This window comes from Brachyhypopomus gauderio, chromosome 20, assembly GCF_052324685.1.
Source record: "Brachyhypopomus gauderio isolate BG-103 chromosome 20, BGAUD_0.2, whole genome shotgun sequence".
NCBI lineage: Eukaryota > Metazoa > Chordata > Actinopteri > Gymnotiformes > Hypopomidae > Brachyhypopomus > Brachyhypopomus gauderio.
This window is the reverse complement of record NC_135230.1, coordinates 3,418,314-3,445,947: the sequence shown is the minus strand read 5'-3', so window position 1 is coordinate 3,445,947 and position 27,634 is coordinate 3,418,314. Positions and strand designations below refer to the sequence as shown.

At 41.1% G+C, this 27,634-nt stretch overlaps 2 protein-coding genes across 3 annotated transcripts; both read left to right on the top strand.

The window, feature by feature from the left end:
* The first annotated feature begins 1,421 nt into the window (after nt 1–1,421).
* Nucleotides 1,422–14,932, top strand: LOC143484171 (uncharacterized). 2 transcript variants are annotated; one of them, XM_076982782.1, is made up of 5 exons: nt 1,422–1,619; nt 2,915–3,163; nt 4,821–5,505; nt 10,335–10,400; nt 13,333–14,932. In XM_076982782.1, the coding sequence occupies exons 1-5, from the start codon at nt 1,614–1,616 to the stop codon at nt 14,361–14,363; spliced, it is 2,037 nt and encodes a 678-aa protein (XP_076838897.1). In that variant the 5' UTR covers nt 1,422–1,613; the 3' UTR covers nt 14,364–14,932. The 2 variants fall into 2 exon arrangements, with proteins under 2 accessions (XP_076838897.1, XP_076838895.1); XM_076982780.1 differs by having other exon boundaries at nt 4,818–5,505.
* Nucleotides 14,933–21,882: 6,950 nt separating this feature from the next.
* On the top strand, nt 21,883–26,543 carry LOC143484193 (uncharacterized). Its single transcript, XM_076982814.1, has 4 exons — nt 21,883–21,914; nt 23,054–23,118; nt 23,568–23,604; nt 24,740–26,543. The coding sequence occupies exons 2-4, from the start codon at nt 23,107–23,109 to the stop codon at nt 26,062–26,064; spliced, it is 1,374 nt and encodes a 457-aa protein (XP_076838929.1). The 5' UTR covers nt 21,883–21,914; nt 23,054–23,106; the 3' UTR covers nt 26,065–26,543.
* Nucleotides 26,544–27,634: the final 1,091 nt, after the last annotated feature.

Sequence of the window (27,634 nt, the reverse complement as noted above, 5' to 3'; positions counted from 1 at the left end):
AATTTCCCGCCCAAAACTCACGACCGTTGCGCCTCAGATCAGTTTCACACGGCGGCGTCGGTAAATGGACCACCTACCCGTTTTCAGACGGATCTCTGTTGTTTCGGTACTCCTCCTCATCACATGAATCAAAACCATCGGGCTCTGAAACGCCGTTTTCGTCGTCGCTACTCCCGAGAGCCGCCGCGGTCATGTCGACGGCGGTGACCGATCGGCGAGTCTTCATGGCTCGTGTAATACGTCTCCGGTGTCGGTGGAAGAATGAGCGGGCATTCAGAGGACCGTGAGGAATAAACCCTGTGAGCCCAGGGACCAACAGCCTATTGGTCAGATTCACACGAATCCACCAATCACACGCAATGAGAGGCGGGCACATATATATGCTCCTCCATTGATAAAGCCACTAACATGGAGTTTGTATCCTTCAGTTTCAGATTCCACAGAGAAAGAGGAGTACCGGGCATACACGGTTCCTTCCTCAAAGTCCTGCAGGTCCACTCTCAGCTCATACTTCCTCTTGAGTGTGAGCTGATAGAGATTCTCTTATCCTGAGGGTGAAGGACATGAACACACATTATAAAAGATATTAATGAAGCTTCATGTTAGAATGTTTATTTTTTTCAGTATTTTCATTCTGATGAGCCTACAGTATAAACTATACGTGAATTTCTCTCTGGAAGTGATAAATAATTTTTAACTGAAAAAAAATACAAATGACATTCCCAAACGTAGCCAAATGGTAGCACCATGATACAAGATAACATTTGTTCACACATATAAATTAGATTTTATTATATTGTTTTGAAAGTCGTATTACAAACAGGAAATTCTATGATGTCCACATCTAACTCTAATTTTCACAGTGAAGGATTATAGATTTTAAATTCAGTATCTTTTTTATACTTCTTCCCATTCCTTTTCAAATATGTAAAAGTGTTTTGTTATCTGTTTTATCATTTGTTTTGTTTTTAGTTTTCCATATTTGAAATAAACATTGAAATTGAAATTGAATTTACCTGTGCCTTAAATAATATCACTAACTAACTAACTAAGGAAAGTTAGTATTAAGTTAGTTCAGACAAACTATTATTACTACTACTTATGATTATTTCACACACACACACACACACACACACACACACACACACACACACACACACACACACACACACACTCTTTTCTTCTTTACTGTTATGATGCTGCTGGAATCTTAATTTCTCTGAGCGAAACATCACAAAGGGATCAACAAAGATCGATCTATCTATCTATCTATCGATCTATCTATCTATCTATCTATTTATCTATCTCACACACACACACTGCCTGATTAAAAAAAAAAAAAAAAAAAAAATATATATATATATATATATGTTTTTTAATCAGGCAGAGTAAAGACATCTACCTTGGGTCCTACGTTCCGAACTACCGCGAAGACCACGAAACGCAACAACATTTCCACAGGGACAAAGGGCTAACGTGTCGCCGCTAAAATTCATTTAACAAGCTGTGTTCATCATTCCTGTTTCTATCCACATGAACTATATTTTAAAACCCTTAGTGAAACTCCCATATAGAGCGATGAGAAGGTTTAACGCATGGGGAACTAGGCGCACATGAAGGTAAAGTAGGCCTGAGCCGTGGGGGTGTTAAAGTTACTGGGTTATAATCTGGGTTTCTCCGTCGTAATCTACATTGGGAAGAGAGAGGATTACTGGGATTGCAGTGTCCGGTCATTCTCGTACAGGACCGCAGATACTGTAATGGAGAATAAAGACGTGTGTTGAATTCCCACTGCCCTGGTTTACACACACAGGTGATAAAGACACTACAGATTATATTCAGGAGAATAATTTAGGCAGGTTTGTGCTGGCATCACCAAAATTATGCTCCCCTTGTTAAAACAACCCGTGTTGAACGTAGAGATATGTGCTTTATATGGAATAGCCTACACATCCAGATAAGTCATCAAAATAAAAAAAGAATTAACCAGACATTTCAGTTCTGTAAGTTACAGTGATTATAAATTAGTTCATTGAGCACTCTAGTTTTGTCCTAACTAAACTATAGTTAGGCTAACTAATATATATATATATATATATATATATATATATATATATATATATATATATATATATAACTAAGCTATAGTAAAAAATTTTTTTAGACATACTACTGCTGTAATCCTGTGAGTCATGTGGTCAGGGGTGAACTTCGGTATAGCCAGTGTGTTTTTATAAAAAAACATTTAACTCCCTTTAGTCAGTGTGTCTTTGGACATAGATAATGTGCCGTTTGCTGTGATGGATAATTAAAGTCTATCTCTTATTTATGCATAGAAACATAAATCCCGAATATTATCTGTAGCGTCGGAATTCAACACAACACCTGTTGCAGCGTTCACTTTGTTATTACAAACAGAACAGCAAATATGTTGTTTTTCCCCTGGCAGTGTTGATTCAGTAAAAAAAAAGATTGAAATCTAATAAAAATGCGTGCTTTGTAAAAATAGGATATAAATTAAACAGGTGTAGCCTATATTTAATTTTAATAAGCATTTTAAAATATATTTTTAAGAATGTTTGAATTTCTACTGTAAGGGGAACCCTATTGCTATTGGTGGTTGTACACCTAAAAATGAAATGAGAACATGGCTCATAACTGATTCTGGCCTGGGGTTTTTTAACTCAAACGTGACCTGGTATTATTTGTGTGTACCATTGATGAGTTCTGCTGTGTTCCTGGTTGGGATGTTTGTATCATACTGTTTATTGGTGACGAGGATCTGAGCGAAACACCAAAATTGTTAATATTTCCATAGTTATGATCAGGGATGATCCTTATGATGCCTAAATAGTGTATGCTCGTTGTGTAACAAAAATAAAGCTAATTTATTCAAAACTGGTTTCCTTTTCAGTTAATCGAGCACAGCTCTCTGACGCCACCTCTAGAGATGTCTGGGCACTGTAGCAGTGAGGAGGGTGGAGAGGTTCTGCTGGAGTTACACCTGTTATGTGACTCTGAAACATCCTGCACAAAGTCAGTAGGGACTGACCTCTCCATGGAGGATATTGGAAACCTACAAACTGAAGTCTGTGAACTGAGAAAAGTGATTGATTTGCTAGAGAGAAAGTTGAATCAGCAAACAGAAAAACACTCTAAAGAGGTTTGTAGCTCTTGCTTCCTTAATTGGGGAAATCGTTCTAAGGAGGTTTGTTTTGTAATTGAAGAAATTAAATATGAAGAAGGAAAATACAGTGAAGGGTATTTTTGTCTAATGAATTGTGCATGTGTACAGTACATCCGGAAAGCATTCACAAAATTCTACACAAAATACCCCCATTATGACCATGTGAAAAGGTTTCCTGGGAAATATTTATTGAAATAAAAAAAACAAAGAAATCATATTTATGTAAGTATTCACAGCCTTTGCTTAATACTTTGTAGAACTTTTGAATATGATGCCACAAGCTTGGCACACCTATCTTTAGGCAGTTTTGCCCATTCCTTTTTGCAGTACCTCTGAAGCTCCATCAGGTTGGACGGAAGACGTCTGTGCATAGCCATTTTCAGATCTCTCCAGAGATGTTCAATCGGATTCAAGTCTGGGCTCTGGCTGGTCCACTCCAGGACATTCACAGAGTGGTCCTGAAGCCACTCCTTTGAGATCTTGGCTGTGTGCTTTGGGTCGTTGTCCTGCTGAAAAATGAACCGTCGCCCCAGTCTGAGGTCGAGTGCTCTGGAGCAGGTTTTCATCCAGGATGTCTCTGTACATTGCTGCATTCATCTTTCCCTCCATCCCGACTAGTCTGCCAGATCCTGCTGCTGAAAAACATCCCCATAGCATGATGCTGCCACCACCATGGTTGACTGTAGGGATGGTATTGGCCTCGTGATGAGCAGTGCCTGGTTTCCTCCAAACATGACGCCTGGCATTCACAGCAAAGAGTTCATCTTTGTCTCATCAGACCAGAGAATTTTGTTTCTCGTGGTCTTAGAGTCCTTCAGGTGCCTTTTGGCAAATTCTAGACGGGCTGCCTTATGCCTTTTACTAAGGAGTGGCTTTCGACTGGCTACTCTGCCATACAGGCCTGATTGGTGGATTGCTGCAGAGATGGTTGTGCTTCTGCAAGGTTCTCTTCTCTCCACAGAGGAACGCTGGAGCTCTGACAGAGTGACCATCGGGTTCTTGGTCACCTCCCTGACCAAGTCCCTTCTCCCCTGATCGCTCAATTTAGACAACCGGCCAGCTCTAGGAAGAGCCCTGGTGGCTCCAAACTTCTTCCATTTACGAATGATGGAGGTCACTGTGCACATTGGGGCCTTTATAGCAGCAGAGATTTTTCTGTTTCCTTCCTGAGATTTGTGCCTCGAGACAATTTTGTCTCGGAGGTCTACAGACAATTCCTTTGACTTCATGCTTGGTGTTTGCGCTCTGACATGCAGTCAACTGTGGGACCTTATATAAACAAGTGTGTTCCTTTCCAAATCATGTCTAATCACCTGGATTTACCACAGGTGGACTCCATTTAAGCTGTAGAAACATCTCAAGGATGATCAGTGGAAACAGGATGCACCTGAGCTCAATTTTGAGCTTCATGGCGAAGGCTGTGAATACTTACGTAAATGTGATTTGTTAGTTTTTTATTTAAAATTTTTTTTCAAAACTCTCAAGAAACCTTTTATCGCATGGTCATAATGTGGTATTTTGTGTAGACTCGTGTACTCGTGTGTGCCATTTAGTTTTGATACTTAAAACTACAATACTTGCAATATTTGTACTTTGTTTCAAATTTGTTTTTTGTGATTTTTTTTCTCAGAAGGATGTGCCCACTTTGTGTTCTGTCTATAAATCTGAACTATACCAAACAGAAATACAGGATTCTGGTCACAGTGGTGGAGACCAGCACACACCACAGGACCTGGAGGATGAACCCAGTCTGTCTCCAGTGTGTAAACCTGAACCAAACCACATGGAGACACTGGAACCAGACCGTAGCACTGTGGACCAGCACACACCACAGGACATGGAGGATGAACCCAGTTTGTCTCCAGTGTGTAAATCTGAACCAAACCACATAGAGACACTGGAACAACACCGTAGCACTGGGGACCAGCACACATTGTTGGACCTGGAGGATGAACCCAGTCTGTCTTCCATTAGTGAACCTGAACAGACGTCTGTATCCACACTGGATGGTTTGTGTGACCGTGAGAAGCACTCCACACTGCAGGAGTTGGAGGAGGATGTACCCAGCCTCTCTCTACACTGTTACAGTGACCCAAACCCCACAGAGAGTCTGGACTCTGACTGTAACGGTGGAGACCAGCACACCCTGCAGACTCCATTAAAGATGTGTTCAGTCAGACTGGTGGACTGCAGGAGAAAACAGGAGCTGAATGGAAACACCACAGCACATGGAGACCAGATTGGAGGAGATGATGCTGAGCATGATGAGGATGAAGATGATGAGGGTGCAGCTGATGATGAAGATTTTGATCCTTCAGGTAAGCCTGTCCTAGAAATACAGTCATATGAAAAAGTTTGGGCACCCTTATTAATCTTAATCATTTTTAGTTATCAAAATTTGGGTTTTTGCAACAGCTATTTCAGTTTGATATATCGAATAACTGATGGACACAGTAATATTTCAGGATTGAAATGAGGTTTATTGTACTAACAGAAAATGTGCAATATGCATAAAACAAAATTTGACAGGTGCAAACGTATGGGCACCTCAACAGAAAAGTGACATTAATATTTAGTAGATCCTCCTTTTGTAAAAATAACAGCCTCTAGTTGCTTCCTGTAGGTGTTAATGAGTTCCTGGATCCTGGATGAAGGTTTTCTTGACCATTCCTCTTTACAAAACAATTCCAGTTCAGTTAAGTTTGATAGTCGCCGAGCATGGACAGCCCGCTTCAAATCATCCCACAGATGTTCAATGATATTCAGGTCTAGGGATGCACCAATTCACGTTTTTCACTTCCGATACCGATTCAGATATCTGAGGCTTAATATCAGCCAATACTGATCTGAGTAAAACAGTGCTGAATCGACTTAAAACATTTTTTTTTAACACAGACATACTGAATTACAAGTTTATTGAAAACTCTGCACCAGTATAGCACACTTTAAACACACATAAAAACATGTAAAAACAACACAACTTGCATTTGTTCAGTCAGTGCAATTATGAATATAACATTGAATGTAAAATAAATAATACCAAAGAACCTGAAACTGACAAAAACAATAGGTTCACAACTTTGGTCAAACATGAAAAAAATAAACTGCAAGAAACCTTTGAAATGGTTCAAGAATTCTAAATATAATTTAAAATAAATAATGAGATGAAATAAGAGAAACAGCAATACCTATGCGGCTAGTTTGCTAGCGCAGACATCACGCAGAGCACAAAGCAGGTAACGACCAGAAATATGTGTACTGTCTCTTTAAGGGAGCGAGTTGAGTGCGCATATGGAATATTGTTGTTTTTTTAGCTTTCTGCCGTAGACCGACTCAGACCACAGCTCTTTATTTTATCTTTATTTTATTTCTGTAAGTAACGCATTCAATGAGCTTTGGACAACTCATCAATTCATGTATGAACAGTCAAGTAGTGCTGGATCCCAGGTTTATTTTGGTCAACCAGCAAATAAACGGACTAAGTGGAATACCACCAGCGCGAGTACGAGTCAGCGATTCACCTCTCCTCTGTGTGCTTCGTGTTTCACTCGCCTGTTAACTGTCCAAGTTCACTTGTATCCGGGACAGAGTGGATATTTAAGGTTGAACTAACTCCGAAAAGCGTTACTAGGAAAGAATTAGACTGAATAGATCTGTTTTTATGGATCGGTCATATTGTCACCGATACCCGATCTAGAATTTTTTCCAATATCGGGACTGATACAGATATTAATATCGGAATCGGTGCATCTGTGACGTGGGCTTCGGAGAGACGGACGAGACACGAGTCCGCCGATTTACGCACACTCACTTTATTGTACGCACAGAAATTGCGCAATCAGCGCACGAGTAACATGAACACTTCACACAACGTGCAGACTTAGACAACGACGAGCACAGGACACTGCGCGAGCGCACATTAAATAGACAAACCACATTAACCCCAGGTGATTACGAGACGATTCACAGGTGAGACGGATTATCACATGACATAGCCATCACCACGGAATATCCACAGACGCAGACGATGCACGTAGACTACGTAAACACACGCCCAAAAGGGAGGGGCCGGGGTCCTCAACGTGACAGACGCCCCCTCCAAGGGCACTACCCGTCCCGGGGTGCCAACAGGACCGAGTGCCCCGAACCCACGACGATGGGCGGATCCGACGCGCTCCGTCCTGCGTCTGGGAGGTGACTGCCCTTGGCGAAGCGTCCATCACGAATCGCCTAGCACACCCTCCCTGGGAAGACGGGGGAAAAGGCGTTAAACACATTCAACGGCACATTCACAAACACACAAACAGGCACGCTCACACACAGAGGAATAAACGGGAAAAGGGGATTTGACACACAGACGGGAAAACTCACAAACATTGGGACTGACAAACAGGAAACAGGCACCAGGCTTCGCGCCAGGAGGAGCGCGAGCAGAGGAGAGAGATCCGGCACTGCTGGTGCTGCATTGGGCAGTCCTCCTCCTGCTTTCGCTGCGTTCCCTCCACCGGGTGCAGCCGCGGCGGGCAGAGACGCCTGAGTACACGGACAGAGGACGGTCGTCTTCCTCCCCGCCCTCTATGCCGGAAGAGGGACCTACGGGCGGAGGGGGATAGTCCTCTTCCTCGGACTCCTCTTCTTCCTCCTCCCCGTAGTCTACGGTGGAAGCGTCGTCAAGCGACGGGGGGTAGTCCGCTCCCTCTCCACCGTAGTCCACGGTGGACGCGTCGTCGAGCGAGGGGGGGTAGTCCACTCCCTCTCCACCGTAGTCCACGGTGGACGCGTCATCGAGCGAGGGGGGGTAGTCCACTCCCTCTCCACCGTAGTCCACGGTGGACGCGTCATCGAACGATGGAGGGTAGGCGGCTTCCACCTCTTCCTGCTCCTCCCCCTCGCCAGGGGAATCCCCCTCCCCGAACTCCTCCTCCGGGGTTGACGCGGTAGCGCTGACGGCGCAGGTGTCCACCCTCTGAGACGAGAGGGCGTGGGGAGGAGACACGTGTCTGTCCAGCCAGCCCCTCACTGCTTCCTGGCGGAACACCACCGCCCATTCGGGGCTGGAGGTCTCCCGAGCCATCTTTAGCAAGGCGGCGCACTGCGGGTCTCGTTCCAGCTGTCCTGGCGTTGGCGCGGCGTCGCGGTGCGGGGGTGTTCCCTCCTCCTCACTGCAGGGAGGGTCCTCCCCGAGCTCGCCCTCTGATGACGTCCCTGTCTCGCCATAGAGCTCGGGGACGCTGACCCGTATAGGCGAAAGCTCACGGGCAGGCGAGGGATGTCTCTCCCGCCACACCCGTGCAGCCGTCTGGCGATACTCTGCTGCCAGCTCGGGAATGGAGGTCTCCCGAGCTGCGCACAGCAGGTACGCGCACTCCGGGTCCTCCCTGAGCTGCGCCAGTGTCGGCGAAACCCCGCGGCGTGGGGAAGAAGACGAAGAGCGGGGATGCCGCTTGTTGGGCTTCTTGCCCTTCTTGGGCTTGCTTTTGTAGCCCGGCATGATGGGTGTCTCTGGTCGGCTCGTCGTTCTGTGACGTGGGCTTCGGAGAGACGGACGAGACACGAGTCCGCCGATTTACGCACACTCACTTTATTGTACGCACAGAAATTGCGCAATCAGCGCACGAGTAACATGAACACTTCACACAACGTGCAGACTTAGACAACGACGAGCACAGGACACTGCGCGAGCGCACATTAAATAGACAAACCACATTAACCCCAGGTGATTACGAGACGATTCACAGGTGAGACGGATTATCACATGACATAGCCATCACCACGGAATATCCACAGACGCAGACGATGCACGTAGACTACGTAAACACACGCCCAAAAGGGAGGGGCCGGGGTCCTCAACGTGACAGCATCCCTTTTCAGGTCTGGGGACTGGGATGGCCATTCCAGAACATTGTAATTGTTCCTCTGCATGAATGCCTGAGTAGATTTGGAGCGGTGTTTTGGATCATTGTCTTGCTGAAATATCCATCCCCGGCATAACTTCAACTTCGTCACTGATTCTTGAACATTATTCTCAAGAATCTGATGATACTGAGTGGAATCCATGCGACCCTCAACTTTAACAAAATTCCCGGTGCCGGCATTAGCCCCACGGCCCCAAAGCATGATGGAACCTCCACCAAATTTTACAGTGGGTAGCAAGTGTTTTTCTTGGAATAGTGTGTTTTTTTGCTGCCATGCATAACACCTTTTTGTATGACCAAACAACTCGATCTTTGTTTCATCATTCCACAGGACCTTCTTCCAAAATGAAACTGGCTTGTCCAAATGTGCTTTTGCATACCTCAGGCAACTCTGTTTGTGGCGTGCTTGCAGAAATGTCTTCTTTCGCATCACTCTTCCATACAGCTTCTCCTTGTGCAAAGTACGCTGTATTGCTGACCGATGCAAGTTAATGCTGCAGGTCTTTGGAGGTGGTCTGTGGATTGTCCTTGACTGTTCTCACCATTCTTCTTCTCTGCCTTTTTGATTTTTTTCTTGGCCTGCCACTTCTGGGCTTAACAAGAACTGTCCCTGTGGTCTCCCATTTCCTTACTATGTTCCTCATAGTGGAAACTGACAGGTAAATCTCTGAAACAACTTTTTGTATCCTTCCCCTGAACAACTATGTTGAACAATCTTTGGTTTCAGATCATTTGAGAGTTGTTTTGAGGAGCCCATGATGCCACTCTTCAGAGGAGATTCAAATAGGAGAACAACTTGCAAGTGGCCACCTTAAATACCTTTTCTCATGATTGGATACACCTCGCTATGAAGTTCAAAGCTCAATGGGGTTACCAAACCAATTTAGTGCTTCAGTAAGTCAGTAAAAAGTAGTTAGGAGTATTCAAATCAAGAAAATGATAAGGGTGTCCATACTTTTGCACCCGTCAAATTTTGTTTTAATGCATGTTGCACATTTTCTGTTAGTACAATAAACCTAATTTCATTCCTGAAATATTACTGTGTCCATCAGTTATTAGATATTTCAAACTGAAAAAGCTGTTGCAAAAACCCAAATTTTGATAACTAAAAATGATTAAGATTAATAGGGGTGCCCAAACTTTTTCATTTGACTGTATGAGATGTATCCAGGTTTGTATGCCTACAGATTTTTCCTCGCTGTTGTCCTGACCTCTGACTTCTGATCTGACAGCACATGGAGACCAGAGTGGAGGAGATGATGCTGAGCGTGATGAGGATGAAGATTTTGATCCTTCAGGTAAGCCTGTCCCAAGGTTTCTTCCTATTCCCCACCATCTAGGGAGTTTTTCCTTGCCACTGTCGCCTCTGGCTTGCTCATTAGGGATTTAGACCCATATGATTGTTAAAACTTGTAAATCCTGTAAAGCTGCTTTGTGACAACATGTGTTGTGAAAAGCACTATACAAATATATTTGATTTGATAAAAATATGAGATGTATCAGGTTTGTATGCCTACAGATTTTCCCCGCTGTTGTCCTCTGACCTTTCTACTCTGATGTTTGCCTGCATTACTGGTACAAAAGCGAAACGGCTGCAATTCTGTGTTTGGGGCCATGAGGAAGTTTGACTTGTGAATAATTTCGTTTGTTCCAGCAGCGCATCTCTGCTGGATCGTACACATGCATTTTTTTCACTAGACTAAACAAAATGAAAAAAGATTTCAGCTCATTAACTGCTGTATAGTCAGTCACCATAACACCAGTTTGTTTTTTTTTTTAACTGTATGGCCAATCGTAGTTGTAGTTTTGATGGGAGATGTGTGACCCCAAATTCTGCTTACACTACTCACATAATGTTAGGTTAGCCAGTGTAACCAAACAGCATTAATTTTGTTTTTGAATACATTAACTTTGTGGCCAATCAGCATCACATTGAGTTATGAATACATTAACTTTAACTGGACTATCAGCATTGCATTGGTTTGTTTTCATTTATGACCCAATGGCTTTCAGGCTTAATCAGCCAGAATTGGTGTTCTTTACCTAGAAAGTATAATGAATTCACCAATAGTGATTGCACTGCTAGGATCATGTGTGCTGGCTCACTGGGTTCAGGTGTGCTGTAGTAGTGTGTCACTGGGTTCAGGTGTGTTGTGTCACTGGGTTCAGGTGTGCTGTAATAGTGTGTCACTGGGTTCAGGTGTGCTGTAGTAGTGTGTCACTGGGTTCAGGTGTGCTGTGTCACTGGGTTCAGGTGTGCTGTAGTAATGTCACTGGGTTCAGGTGTGCTGACTCACTGTCTTGACTTGTGCAACTTCCCTGCTTGGCTGTAATAAATTGGCAAAATGGGCTTTTGATCCTGAAGGACCTGGCTGTGTCTCTTTATCACAAGTTGTGGCCCCACCCTCTCATATATTGGAGCCCCTCCCATCATTCATCGGACCCCTCCCTCTCATTGGTTAGACCCCTTCCTCTCACGTATTGGGGCCCCCTCCCTCTCACACTGGGGCCCTCATTAATTCATAGTGGTTGAGTATTTTTGTATGAGGTGAGCAGTTTACCAGATTGACCAAAGTTTTCAGTGTGGTGTGTACACTTGTTACTTTACAAATTGTTACATGCTAATAACAATGTACCTCACATGGACAGGAGTACAGCATTGAGACCAGTCATATTTGAATCTTTATAATGCCACCAGCCATGTTATTGCGAGCTTTATGACCTGTCTTGCTGTCTTGGGAACTTTTGTCAGGTCCTTTAAAGATTATAGTATCAATTTTGTTTCTTCTGTTCCTGCTTCTTGTCATGTTGAACATTGCAAACCTCCTTTTTGACACACACACACCTCCTTTTTGATGCACATGCTCTGAATATGGTCAGAGCTTCATTTACATGGCTATTATTCTTTTTAAATAATTATTGACAAGGTCAAACTGAAATTGTGTTCAGAATGGCCTTGATAGCAGTATTGTATTCAAATTAAAATGTATACAGTGATGTAGTGCATTCTGATTGAGGTGTATACATGGATGAATTCTGTTCCAACTGAGCAAAAAGATATCTAGATTTATCTAGATACTGACTCATAGATTTATTAAAGGATTTTCGCTACTTTACATTTATTCAACAAGTATGAATGTTTTGCCAAAAATCTACCATCAAAAAATCTAGTTAGATATCTTTTTATTTACTGAGGAGTCATCCTCACTACACTCGCACACCACCACACGCCTTTAAACACCACATGCCTTTAAACAGTTCCTCTTTATGCCATTTTTGTGCAGATTAGCTATTTATATAAAAAAATATATAAAATAAAAACATTTGAAATGTGTTACATATATATTTGTGTCCTATAAATGTGTGTGTGCGTGTGTGTATATATATATATATATATATATATATATATATATATATATACACACACACACCACTATATATATATAAAATAGTGGTGGGCCGTTAACGACGTTAATGCCGTTCGTTAATTTGATATTCTTATCGGCGATATAAAAATTATCGCCGTTAATCTATTCTTAAAGTTGTGTTGGGAACTGGGTCAAAATGGGTAAGCAAATTATGATGACTTTCAGCTTGATAGTTTAGCTCGGCTGTATTCCTAACCAAAGTGCACAGTAGGGGCGAGAATGTGTTTTCAAACCTGTGAATTACAAATCGTACGTGTGTTTACATGGATGCAGCCACGAAGTCGCTAGGTTTGCTTCATGGAAAATTCATTTTTAGGAACGTAAAGTGTTACTGGAGCGGAGCTCGGAGCGGTTGTTTTCTGCATGGTCCTAGCGCTAGATTCGTCGCTATTTAAATATTTATTTTTAACCGTTAAAACTGCAGAGGACCAAAACCGGCTTTTGAAAAAGTCCCCCCCAAATTACCTCCGTGAGGTTAAATGTACTAAATGTTGGCTTACATTTCAAATATCATGTTTAGCTGAATAAACATGTTATCAACCCCTTTTAATGTACAGTATGTAGGCTACAAATTCATGTTTAACTGAATAAACCGTTGAACACGAGTAGCCCACATTTTATTGAGTTTTTTCTCAAAAACGGACTTTTAGTCATTACTTGGGTAGCACGCATATGAGCCATTTTAATATAGATTAATCTAGATTAATTTCAAGATTTCAGTGAGATTAATCTAGATTTTAAAAATGAATCTATGCCCACCCCTAATATAAAACGTGTACATACATGTTTTTCTTTCTTTCAGGTGGAAACGGTACGGCGCAGTCCGCTAAAGGGAGCTGGGGCTTTCCAACCAAAGAGCGGAAGCATGGGAAACGGAAGTACACCAAATCTGGATTAAAATTGTTCACATGCACAGTGTGTAAGAAAATGTTTTCCACACAGAGTTATCTGAAAACACACATGATGAAACACACCGGGGACAAGACCTTCCACTGTAACGAGTGTGATAGGGATTACAGTACTAAAGGTAGTCTCAAAACCCACCAGAGTCTGCATGCGAAAAGAGACATGCACAAGTGCTCACTTTGTGCCAAAGTCTTCACTAAGCTCTCCGTCTTTAAGGCGCACCAGGCAAAGCACGGGGATAAGCCCTTTGGCTGCGACGTGTGCGGGAAGCGTTTTAGCTGTAAAGGAAGCGTTAAGGCGCATTTGAGGGTCCACACAGGGGAAAAGCCCTACCAGTGCTCCTACTGTGACAAGAGCTTCAGTTACAAAACCCACTGTGTGAACCACGTACGCTTGCACACGAACGAGAGGCCGTACCGCTGCTCGTACTGTGAAAAAACGTTCTGCAGATCCCACGGTTTACGAGCGCATGAGGCGTTACACAATGCAGAGAATCCGCACAAGTGCTCTCACTGTGGGAAGAGCTTCAAAGTCCTGCGTTACTTGTTGTCTCATCAATTAATCCACACGGGGGAGAAGCCATTTCTCTGCACTCAGTGTGGGAAGACGTTCACGCGGTTGAAGGACTGCTTAACGCATCAGAGAACGCACACGGGCGAAAGGCCATACGTGTGCACCACGTGTGGAAAGAGGTTCAACAAAGCTTACACCCTGAATGTGCACAGCAGGGTTCATACAGGAGACAAGCCTTACAAATGCTCTCAGTGTGAGAGAACCTTTGCTCGGCTGGACACCTTGAAGACCCACCAGCGTAAGCATTCTGGGGAGAAGCCATACCGCTGCGCTGTGTGCGCAGAGACGTTCGCCTACCTCGGCAGTTTTCATTCGCACAAGAAAAAACACACGAGATGTGATACTATCAGCTAACCCTAGAGGGCAGTATTCTCTGGTTGGATGTGGAGCAGTGACATGGCTGGTTTTGGTATCAGTTTCACATACAACTCTGTCTTGACTTGAGCAACTTCCCTGCTTGGCTGTTCTAAATTGGCAAAACGGGCTTTTGATCCTGAAGGACCTGGCTGTGTCTCTTTATCACAAGTTGTGGCCCCTCCCTCATTCATTGGACCCCTTCCTCTCACATATTGGGGCCCCTCCCTCTCACACTGGGGCCCTCATGGCTTTTTTTGGGGCCACATACATTGTCACTGTAAAGTTTTTATAAAGATAAAATACTATATTTTGTCAGGTTTATACTTCATTTATAAGACATAAGTCTGTATTTCATCATTCTGTAATACCTTGTGTTTTTTGATGCATCCAGGCTTATAATTATTAAAGTAAAGTAAAACCATTTAATGTTATGTAAAAACATTTAAACTGGTTTTGTATCCTTTAGAGCCAAAGTTATTTGTAAGCCACTGAAAAACATGAATGTAATGTTGACCTTTAAGCACAAAATACATTAAAAACTAATGTCACCATTTGGTAAGAGCTGAGTTCCTGTTGTAGTTTGGCTTATTCACTACATGTCAGCATGGGTGAGTCTAATGTATTTGCTATTACACTAGAGTAAGAGCAGAAAGGAACACTGCATTTAGAGCTGTAGGGGCATTTAAAGCTGAAGGGGCATTTTGTTCAACACACTGAATTAAAGCTGAAAGTCTGAACCTCAACTGCATCTGAATTGTTTTGTTCAAAATTCATTGTGCTAATGAACCAAGATTAGAAAAAAAAGTTGTGTATCTGTCCAGATGTTTATGGACTTAACTGTATAAATTGACAATCCATGCACATACTGTACAAGAGAAATAGTTGCAACTACCACCTTCTCAAACAAAATCCAGTCAAATAGCACCAGTGTACTAATAAAATTAATCAGATTGCAACCAAACCTACTGTTCCAGTAATCCAGAGTCCAACATTCTGCTTTGTTTATATTTTCTGTTTTGTTAAAAATTTGTATTATACATTCCAGGTTTTAGTTTCACCTGTGTTTGTACACCTTGTGTTTGTACACCCTGTGTTTTCGCTGGTTATTGTCCATTGCTAAAACAATAAATACAGGGTTCCCACGGGTCCTTGAAATCCTTGAAAGTTTGTGAATCTGAAAAAATAAGTTCAAGGCCCTGGAATGTTTTTGAAAACAGGCATAAAAGACAGCCGTCCTTGAAGGTCCTTGAATACTTTGGGGGGTTTCAATTTCACATGGATGAAGACCGCAGTCAAGGAATAATAGGGCACAGTTGGTAGGAAGTCAATATTTACAAAAGATTGCTATGAAAAAGATTGTCATAATGTTTTAAATTTATCATCCTTTGTTGAAAAATATGATCTGATATGATAGTTGTTATAAAGATTTTAAGAAAGTCTGCAAAGTGATTCCTTTAGCATTAATTCAATTAATCAAATGGCCCATATATTCTAAAGTAAAAGAGATTCATTTCAAAATAATAAATAAGGTAATAAATAAGATTAGGGGTGGGACGCGATAAAAAAAATTAATCGAATTAATCGGAAGCTTTGCAATTAATTAATCGAAATTAATCGCATTTTAATCGCATTTCAGTATTTAACATGAGAAATATTAATTTAAGTTTGAATGATGAATGAATCAATGAACATAATCATAAACTTCAACATCTTGTTTATTTTTCCACCAGTCTACTACGAAGACCAATATATGTGTAGTGTGCAGAAAACAGTTCAGAACATTAGAAATTCTGACCAAAAATGTTGTTTAATTTAGGGAGTTTTGCTCAGGATATTGGAAGAATTGAAGTAAATCAGAAGATGTTTTTTAATACCATTTTAGATGGTAGACTTTCTTTAATTTCCCAGGCCTCTGCCATAGGCATCTTCATAGTGCCTAGAAGTGGTCTTCTGCATGCTCAAAGCAAATGACTGGATCTTCATCATCTATAGATTCATCATCTATAATATGAGCTGTCACACCAAGATCATTCTTGTTGCTAACAGAGGTCCAGTGATCCCCAGTCAGAGCCACATTTGTGGCACTCTTCACAATAACCTGTTTTAATTCTTTCCTCATCATACAGCTGCTGGATTTTCTTCGACATTGTCTTTCTGGGGTGAGTTTCCCAAAACGTTCTTAGTGCCAAGTACTTTGTCACCTCGTTCTTACGTACGAGGTTAAGAAGTACTTAGCGCTAAGAACGTTTTGGGAAACTCACCCCTGGACGGTAGTTCGTAACTTGCATCAGTTGACGCAATTCGCAGCGCTTCTTGTAAGCATTTATCTTCGACCACAGAGAGCGGACAACACAAATAATGTGACGCATCATGTATAAACGCGTGCAGAGTCGCGCTACGGCCATTCGCGAAAGTTTAATCCAGTCTTAATGGTCCAATGAAGGTCATTTAAAAACCAGGACGTTTCCTCACAGGATGTGAATTACGTACGTTTGGTCACCCTATCGTACTAGGAATACATTTAGCAGCTAAGTTATCATTACTGACCTGCGCGTTAAGCTGGGCGTACACTGTGCGATTTTTGGCCCATTTTCAGCCGATTTTTCACTCGTTTCGGCTCAATCGCGTGTCGTGCATCGTATAGTCAGTGGCGGACTTAGCAATTTGGGGGCTCAAGGCAAATTTAGCTAGGGGGCCCATCAACATTAATATGCGAGAAATAAGTTAGCTAGTCAGGGGGCCCCTACAGTGGGTTGCAGTGGGAGGGGCCCAAGGCAATTGCCTAGCAATGCCTCTATGCAAAGACCGCCTCTGCGTATAGTTTACACAGGTAAACGAGGAACGATTCACACCTCACGACCAACTCCCGATCATAAATCGCAGCGTCGCAAGAACATCAAACATGTTTGAAATTCAAATCGCTCCTCGTGAGAGTATCGCACTGTTGAAGCAGCTCCACGAGCCGACTCTCCCTGCGATTTAGTCGTACAGTTTGAGCTGGAGCTGAGTACACGATTTAAAATATCGCACAGTGTACGCCCAGCTTTAGCCGCAACATGTTTTGCGTTGAGGTGGTAACGAAGGGTGGAAGTGCTCCTGTGATAAGCGAACTCCTTCCTACATAAAGTGTAAATAACACTATTTTTGTTTGTACTTCCATCTGAAAGTTTCTTATATTTAAATTTCCCATCCACCAGCGTAGCCTCTTCAGTCATCTCCATCATGATCATCTTATTGTGTGTCCATAATCTGTATGCCCGGAACTCGCGCACTGAGAAACATTCCACGGTGCAAAAGTGTCTCGTCCGTTAAATGCGTTAAAATGCGTTAATTTTTTTAGTGCGTTAATTTTCCTGTAATTAATTAATCGAAATTAACACGTTAAAGTCCCACCACTAAATAAGATATATCCTGTAGCCATGTTTCTTGAAAGAAGATTTAAACTTTATGTGGATTCATGTACCTTTTGTAAGTCAGAAGATGAATTCCAGGAGCATTTGTTTTTTCATGTCAACATTCACAAAGTTTGAGCATGGACACTAGAAACTCGATTAATCTCAAACTTAACATTCTTTCTTTTGATACCATTTTACTTTATGCGGAAAACTTAAGTTCGGATTTCTCTGATGCCATAAATGTAGTCGTACTTTTAGCAAAATACCACATTCACTACAGTAAGTGGAGTGGTTAAAAGCCTTCTTTTCTCTTTATGAATGAAAAAAAATCATATTACTCTTCATTAAGTAGATAAAAAAACTTGGAAAATACTAGAATCATCTCACACCAGATTTCTCTAGAAATCTATAGTTCTAATCTCATTATATGGCTTTGCTCCTGTGTTTTATGTATGTGCTGTATGTGTATTATTGTTATTATTATTTGTCTACTGTCAACATGTTATTATTTTGCCAGCACAAGTTCATTTAAAATTATATTGATTCTACAGGGCCTTTGCTGACTTTTACTTTGCAAAAGTTTGGTCATTCTCCTGTAGAGAAATTTTTGTTTGTTTGTTCAGTACCGAAAGCTAGTGTTTCCTGTATGTAGTTAACGTATGTGTAGCCGCTTTACGTGAATGTCTGACAAGAAATAAGCAGTTGACCTTCTCACAGGTCAACTGCTAAATTGCCAGTCATGTTGAGTGTGAATTAAGTTTTCGTTTAATCAGCGCTTAATGTCATGCACAGAACATTTCAGGATGCATGTCTTGAAATGGCATTCGGTCTTTTGAATTTGCATTGAATAAACATGGTTTTTTGACAACATATTCAGGGGTAACAGTAGGTAAATGCTACCAGGTGCAGTTCTTGAATTTGAGGAAGTTGGTCCTGGACAGTCATTGAAAGGTCCTTGAATTTGATGTTAACCAAGGTGTGGGAACCCTGTAAATATAATGGTGGCCTAAGACATTGTCACAGTACGGTATATCAGCATTTTTCCTTGCTATGTGGCACTGTGCACCTATGACAGAAGAATAGATTTATTATACATATTGACAAAGACATTATCTTAACTGCAGGGGATACTGTACATTATCTACTTCTACCAGCAAAACACACCAACATGACATTAGCAGTGCTAAGAACGATCCACCACCCAAATAATACCTGCTCTGTGGGGACCCTGTCCATGGAAGGACAGGGCAACAGGGGGGTAAGTATGCAGAAAAACTGATGGACTACAGTTAGGCCTGTCGCGATAATTACATTATCGACTTATCGTACGATAATTTTTTTTACCGCGATCATTTTTGCTGATGTCGATAATTGGCCATTGGGTTTCCACGCACATTTGTTTACATGAGAAAAAACCGCAACTACGATAGATTTCAGAAAGGCACGCAGTGCTGCTCTCTCGCACCCCCTCCCCCCTTAAGGGAAGACAAATCTGTGATCAGAGAGCGACATCTACCGGTTAGGAAATGAGTGCAGTACACGGAGAGCGCATGCGTCAATAACAGTGCCTCCACACACACAGGTGGAGATGTTCGCGAACGTCATTTTCGCCGCGCGCACCTTCACGCCGTTTGCAACGCGTCAAGTATAAATATAATATTATCGTTTATCGCAATAATTTCTGGGACAATATATTGTTCTGAAAATTTTGTTATCGTGACAGGCCTAACTACAGTCTGTAATTGTGGAACCACAAAGTGAACCTATCAAGACCATCGCTTCATACGAGTCAGGACTTTGACCATCGCTTCATACGAGTCAGGACTTTGACCATCGCTTCATACGAGTCAGGACTTTAACCATCACTTCATATGGGTCTTGGTGTTTAAGTGCCTTATTTCACAGGTTTAAACTCATTTTGTAATTACCTCTGAACAAGTCTGTATTTCATCAACCTGTCATACCTTCTGCTTTTTTATGCATCCAGGCTTATAATTACTGTAATTACTAAAATTAGCTATTATCGTTCACCGTCCTTGAGCTCCATGTGGTGGCTCATTTGTTGGGATGGATGTCCTCACTTGTGGAGTCCCTCGCTAAAATGTCCTCAATTGTAGAGTCTCTGGCTAAAATGTCCTCAGTTGTGGAGTACCTGGTTGTGTGTTTGGTTTGTCACTCGCTTCAAACCATCTGTCTTCTTCACTCTTCTGTATGCTTTGTGGACAGGGAGCTTGAGTTTCAGAAAAGTGCTATACAAACTGGTCCACAAACTGGATGCCTTTACATGAGTAGCATGAACCATCACCAATTCTAATCAGAATAGCTCCCAGTAGGCCTACAGGTGAGGTAGAGGACAGGTGCACTGCAGTGTAATATTTTTTTAAAGTTTAAATTAAAATATTCTCATTATTCAAACATCAGGCCAAATCACCAGTTGTATGCACAACACACAGTGACAATTGTAATACATTCATAGTGGTTTGTATAGAGTTTTCTTTTTTTGTAGACCCTTTGCTTGTCTCACTGCTAAATTATGACACTGAGAGTTACATTTTTGTGTGCGTGCAATTAAGAAATGTATAGAACTGACTTTTCATTAAAAGTGCTGAACAGAAAGAGGATTTTACCTGACTGACTGTGGTAGGTGAACGTGTTTCCTGGGTTACTGTGGTGATGGGTGAACGTGTTTCCTGGGTTACTGTGGTGATGGGTGAACGTGTTTCCTGGGTTACTGTGGTGATGGGTGAGAGTGTGCCTGGGTTACTGTGGTGATGGGTGAACGTGTTTCCTGGGTTACTGTGGTGATGGGTGAACATGTGCCTGGGTTACTGTGGTGATGGGTGAACGTGTTTCCTGGGTTACACTAATGAGAAAATTCATTCGGAAGGAGTTTTACTTTCTGAACCTGGAATGTCCACCTCTGGAAGTTACATATCACACTTTCACATGCAAGAGAAGCGTGGACCTCAGTCTGACACTGCATGCTAATGTTGGGATTTTGCAGTAATGACTTCTGCTGTCAAGAAGACCACAGAGGTGCTGCAAGGTTTCATGTTCATGAGAAAACAGGAAATGTCAAACTCAGGAACTGAAAATATGTCAAGTTACATATCACAATTTCCCACAATTTCCCTGTTTTCAGACTAAATGCTGAGTTGTAAAATGTAAAATGCTGAGTTGCTGCTTTCTGATATAAGACATTATTTTTGAATAAGGACGTTTTAGGTCACCCTCAGGTCAATGGACCAGACAAAAGGAGGAAGAAGATGGGAAAGAAGATGTTCCTGACAGAACAGTTTCCACAAGATTGCAGGATTTATGCTAAGTTTAGGCAGACATTACAGATATTACCGTATGTCATATCTGTGTAATCTTATATCCATAAGTGGCATGACTTTGTGTACATGACCTGTCTCTCAAGGTATATAACGACTGACAAAATGTTCAATAAACTAGAGTGCTTTGGTGAAGTAACATTTGCGTGCGTGTGTTGCTTTCATTGACACTCTCTGAGCGCTGCTAACTATTCTTACAGAGAGACCCCTGGTTGTTGTGATGGAGAATTTCCAAGACATGATAACTAAGTCTCAAAAACAACAAGTTCAATGTTGTTTCATGTTCATGAGAAAACAGTTAGTGTCACAGTATCAGTATCAGCAGGCAACATTCCCATTATAATGTATGCATGTCTTTAAATATGTGTATCTACGGATCACAGTTACCCATAGAAGATGAGCACAGAAATGTTTCTGTAGTTTGTCTTTTTACATTAATGTGTTTTGCTACAATGTAAAATAAACATGTACCATGTATGTTTTAAATGAAACATAATTGGTAGTTATTTGCCACTTATTTATCTTTAGATTTTATTTAGGGTGTAATTCCTGTATGGTCATAGTTTTTTGGCATTTTTGCAAATGGCTACATTTACATTTATGACATTTGGCAGACACTTTTATAAAGAGAAATGTACATATTTATCACTTTGACACTGTAAGTAGATATGATAGGCTGGCCTATAAGATTATGCTGTGGAATGATTGGTTCTTTCTCCTCCCCTACTGTGCATATGAATACAGACACTATAAAACTAATTTTCATTTCATTTTTCATATTTATGACTTAGGCAGCCTGGGTAATCATCTTCAAAAAGGTAAGTCAGAGTACTCTGAGGTTCTAGTTTGGATATATAGAATAATTCAATGAGTAGAACTGTAATGGTTAAAAATTAGCTGGAACACTTTTATGGTTTAAATGCATATTTATAGTCGAGAAAGAAAAGCAATGTTCAAGTATTGTTCAAACACAGTTTAAAACAGGGCATTAAACTGGGCATGAGGAGTAGTACAAAATCACATTATAGCACCAGTGTAAACATGGCATGAGAAATTACATTATAGCACCAGTGTAAACATGGCATGAGAAATCACATTACAGGCTTTTGAAGCAGCATCCCAACAGAAAAAGGATGTTCCATTACTCACACAGCCTATTCCGACCTGGCCGAACTCGTCATGCGTAACCGTTGATAGTGGTAAGGTTACTGTAACATCTGAACATTACACTTACCAAATACAATTAGAAGAGTTTCATGGCCACTGACAGAACAACAAATTTAGGAGATGATTATGATGTATGATTATTTTAAAGCCTAAAGTTTTTTTTAAGCCTTTAGTAAAAAATCTCACTTTTACTACATTTTTACCACTTTTTCTTTGTTAGGGTATTTGCCATTTTCTTTGATAATTACATGTAAACTATGTTGGACTCTGTATTACCTACAGCTCCTCAGATTACCGGATCAATAGTTCTGGTTGCAATGTGATTTCTCATGCCATGTTTACACTGGTGCTATAAGTGCACATGACTTGGGGCTGAAGGGCAAGGAAACAACCCAGCTGATCCTGATCCTGATCCTCTGGACTTGATTCCAGGAGCTGGTTCAGACAGAGGGCTAGATTCATTTGTACGTAGACCTTTCCAGATGACACTGCAAGGGTTTTGGTACAAATAGTGTCTTGTAGGCAGTCCTTCACTTTTGCTGAAGTTTCTTGAAATGACATTGGCCACATGAAAGATTTTTTGTAGTTTATTCTAATTCAGTGCACTTGTCAATAACAGAAACAAAAGCGGATAGGCTAAGGCTCAGGGTGTATGAACTTAATTATAAACATAACTCAAGCAAGGACAGCACAACACCAGTAAATAATAAATTTCAGTCAGTCTTCCTAAGAGAAGGGGAGGGACAGACAGACAGGACAATGTTTTAACCATTTATTTTTGCTGTTATAGCCCTCTGTATCGACACATCTCTCAAGACTCTCAAGAGACAACAAAAACCTCCTATGGCACACAAGGTGGGTCTTAGAAACAAGGGAGCTACACAGAGGTGTCAATTCCAGGTTCAGAAAGTAAAAGTCCTCACCAGGATTTTGCTCAAGCCTGCTAGATCTTCTAATTAGTGCAGTCCAGGTAAAATTAGTGGAATCAACACAATCCAGGAAGCCTGAGCAAAATCCTGGTGAGGACTTTTACTTTCTGAACCTGGAATTGACACCTCTGGAGCTACAAACAACTATTTACTACTGTTTAAACCATTAGTAAACCTTTATGTACTTTAGAGAACTGAGCCTATATTTGAATATTTAAATTCTAGGTCCAGTTAGAGCAGCTTTGCTATGTTATCTTTGCTTTTTTCACAGTTTGAAAAGAAAATTCTTATCTTTGAAAAGATTAAAGTCTCATGGAATTACCATGAGATGAATGATTGTCATGTAACTTTTGTTTTGATTTGTTTATGCTACAGGACAACATTATGTTACAGGAGGACATTATGCAGTCTGGTAACTATGTTATTCTGTTTTATTCTGTGTTATTCTGTAGGACTAAGAATAATACTTACATAACGCTAATCACTTCCATTATGACAGTTCGTTTTATTAATGGAACTTGAATATGTAACTGCTGAGCAGCGATAAGTTATATTACGTTATAACGTTATATTATGTTATAACATTCAGAGAATTTATTAATAAAAATCCTGAGAATAAATTAATAGAACATTCTGATAATTAATTAATACAACATTCTGAGAATTGTTTTCATTGTGCCGTAAAGAATGATCTAATGTTATATTAAAAGGCTTTGTCTGTCTAGGTCTGTTAAGAAATAATTTGGATATGTTTTAGGAGAATAAATGATTCAAGGAAATAAAGGATTTTATGCTCCAAAATATAAACACAGAGCATACATTACCAGTCAAACGTTTGGACACACTTGACTATATGCATGTTCTTAATAGAACATTTTAAATCTAATTATGCACACACCACACACACAAACACGCGCATATATATCAGGGTTGCCAACTCTCACGCATTGAGCGTGAGTCACACACATTTGACCTTCTTCACACGCTCTCACGCCACACATCTGATTTCTCACGCCAAAAAAAAAATCTAGTTTATTTACATTTGATCCACATCTATGATTCAATGAGTTACTAGTTCGCTCTGGCGCCAACCACCGGCGATCGATATATCGCGATATAACACTTAATTTGTGTCCATTTTACACCGCCCCGGTAACAATTTACAATTCACACATATATCACACACACACACACACACACGTGTGTGTGAATGTCTTCAGGACTGATGGAAAAGCATCATAGGTGCTGCTTCATGAAGCTGGTTGACAGAATACCAACAGCTGCCATCTAAATATAGGACAGTTACTTAAAAAAAATCCAAGCTAGTCTATATTTGTTTATTAGAGCATAATAACGTGTTATTTAATTGGATTAGCATCTTCAAAAAAAACCTCCCATGCTAGAAGTGCTAGAGAAATGCTACAGTATAGTAACACTAGAGAAATGCTATAGTAATGCTATAAGAATAGTATAGTAATGCTAAATGCTAGAGAAATGCTGTAGTAATACTAGATAATTTTATTCCTTTGTGCATGTTTGTTTTTCAGAAGATGAGCTGAGGATTGTACTGCTGGGTAAAACCGGAGTTGGCAAAAGTGCTGTTGGCAACTTGATTCTTGGAGAGCGTATATTCATATCATCATGTGCACCCCAAAGTCAAACACAGATCACTTCAAGACATGAAAAAAAGAATAATGGCAGAAAGGTTGTTGTAATTGACACACCTGGAATCTTTGACACTGACAGACCAGAGAAAGATGTCAGGGCAGAGATAATATCCTGTCTTGTAGAGTGTGCACCTGGCCCACACGTTTTCATTTTAGTGTTGAAGGTAGAAAGATATACCATGGAGAACCAAAAAGCAATAGACACACTGATCAAATATTTTGGTCAGGAAGTAATTGGCCATATGGTGGTGCTTTTCACCCATGGTGATGACCTTGATGAGGGCATGAAAATTGGTGAGTTCATAAGTTGTCAATCTAATGTTAATAACAAGAGTTCTAAAACCTTGAAGGAGTTCATAGATAAATGTAAAAATCGGGTTCATGTAGTTGACAACAAATACTGGGAAAGCACAACTTTGGATTTCCTGTGGTTTTCCATGGTAGATGAAGCTGAAAATGCAGAGTCTGGCCCATACCGAAGCAACACATTTCAAATCAGCATGTTAATGAGGACTATAAATAACATGCACAGAAATGACAAACACTTCCAAAACAAGAACTTAGAAGAATTAGGAAGAGCCATTCAACAAGAGCTTCGTCAAATCTTACATGAGAATGGAGTGGAGGATGTTGCTGAGTTAAATCCTGAGACTCTTGCTGAGTTTAAGAGACGAGCTAGAGAGAGAGTGAGAACCAAGGTGGAAAGACTGCTCTGTGGTGTGGCCACAGGAGCATTACTGGGAGCCTTACTGGGTGTGGGAGTTGGAATAGCAGCACCAGCAGTGTCGGTGGCAGGGCTTGTAAGGGCTGGATGGAGAAAGCTGCAAGATCAAACAACACCACCTGGACAGCCACAAATGAAAAAAACAGATGTAGGGGCAGAAGCGTGTGCTGGTATGGCTGTTGCAGGAGGTATAGGGGCTGAGATTGCTGCATTAGGAGCAGAGGGAGCAGCTCTTGGTGCAGGAGCAGCTACTGGAATAGGTGCAGGTGTGGGGGCGGGGCTACTTCTTTGTTATGGGGCTGGAAAGGGTTTCAAGTCTGGTTATGAAATGCAAAAAAAAGCTGACAACCCAAAACAGGCAGCAGATAATGTAGCCCAGGAGTTAGGAAAGAAAGGCCATGATGTACTGAAAGCCTGCTGGAACTTGGGGAAGGCAGAGACTGGAACTGAGAGTCAGAATTTACTCGACAAGAACAATTAATTAATAATTAAACAGTGGATTGTAGAAATGATGAACATGGCACATTGAGAGAATTAATTTTATGCTGAAGGACAGACTAAAACTATGGGTCTGTCCCAACACCTAGTGAGCTGTCCAAGTTGGCACTGTTTACATAGGCAGCTGTTTATGTAGGCAGCGTTATAACCAATATCCATCCTCATAAGGCAGATTATTGAAACGCTAGATCAGTTTCATCACAGCTTGTTCTCACCCAATGTATGTGACCTGTGTTTATTTACCTCAGTTTCCATTGTACTTAGTACATTTCCACCCCTGTATGCAGCACTCACAGGATGTGGGCGGGGCTTATGTTTTTGTTAAATTGGGTTGTTTTTAATTGTAATCATACTTTGCTTGCTTGTGTATTGTGTGAAGCATATTAGTTGTAAACAGTATGACTTGGAAGTGATGCTTTTTAAAATTATAAAAATATTGAATTAAAAAAAGACAAGGATTAATCAGCCAGCGCACAGTTTATAATTTACATGTTCTGTGCCTTCATCATCATGCATGTTACTGAACCAATGAGTATGTGGATTTGAGTCTAAACATTTGTCACAGATGAGTAATTCCAGTTCAGAAAGCAAAACAGCTTAATATGATTTTGTTACTGCTCAGATTTACTAATTAGTGCAGATGACCGTGTTGTCGTGAAGCTAATGTGACTCCAAGAGCAGCACTGTTGGGATTAAGTCCTGTCTGAGACCCAGAAGGAGAAGAGGAGAATAGGATCAGGTGGTTCATTTGATATGTGATTTATCATCAACATGCAAAATATAACAATTAGTTTTGTCTCTTATTAAATATGTTAATCGTTTGCTTCTAAATATTTATAAATACTCCTTTGCTTTGATGAGTTCAAAGACATCTGCTTAAACTTTCAAGTGAAGAGCTTGACCTGACATCACTGCTTTGGAGTTTAAACTATGAAAACCAAGTGGGCACGTGCTCTCTCAATTAAAAATATGAGAACAAAAACACACCCCATTTAAACAGAATTATTCTTAGCCTAAATTAAACAGAACTATTCCTAGCTTTAAAATATATTGTCAGACTGATATAGGGGAGACCGGGTATGGTTGTAAAACTCATGGACGTAATTTTGATTTCAAAAGTAGGGGGGACATGGATTCGTCGCTATTTAAATATTTGGGTTTTAACCGTAAAAACTGGGGGGGACCAAAACCGGCTTTTGAAAAACCGGTCCCCCCCCAAAATTACGTCCGTGGTAAAACTTGGTCCCAGACACCTGACAGACTCTCACTTGTGTGCTTGTGCACTTCTCACGTTTGCCTATACTGCCCTCTTCTGGGCTTTGGTGGTGCTTGCACTATGCACTAGCCGCTCTACCAGATGAGCTACAGGAGTCTGAAATGGTCTACTCATTCACTAATTCCCACATCTACAGGTTAATATACAACAGTGTGTAGGATACCTGTAGGGAACATCAACAATGAGGAGATAAACAATAAAATCACAAAACACTGACGTGAGGAGGTTTAGTGTGTTAGTGGTATATTTTGACTAACATACCTAAGTACAACCTATG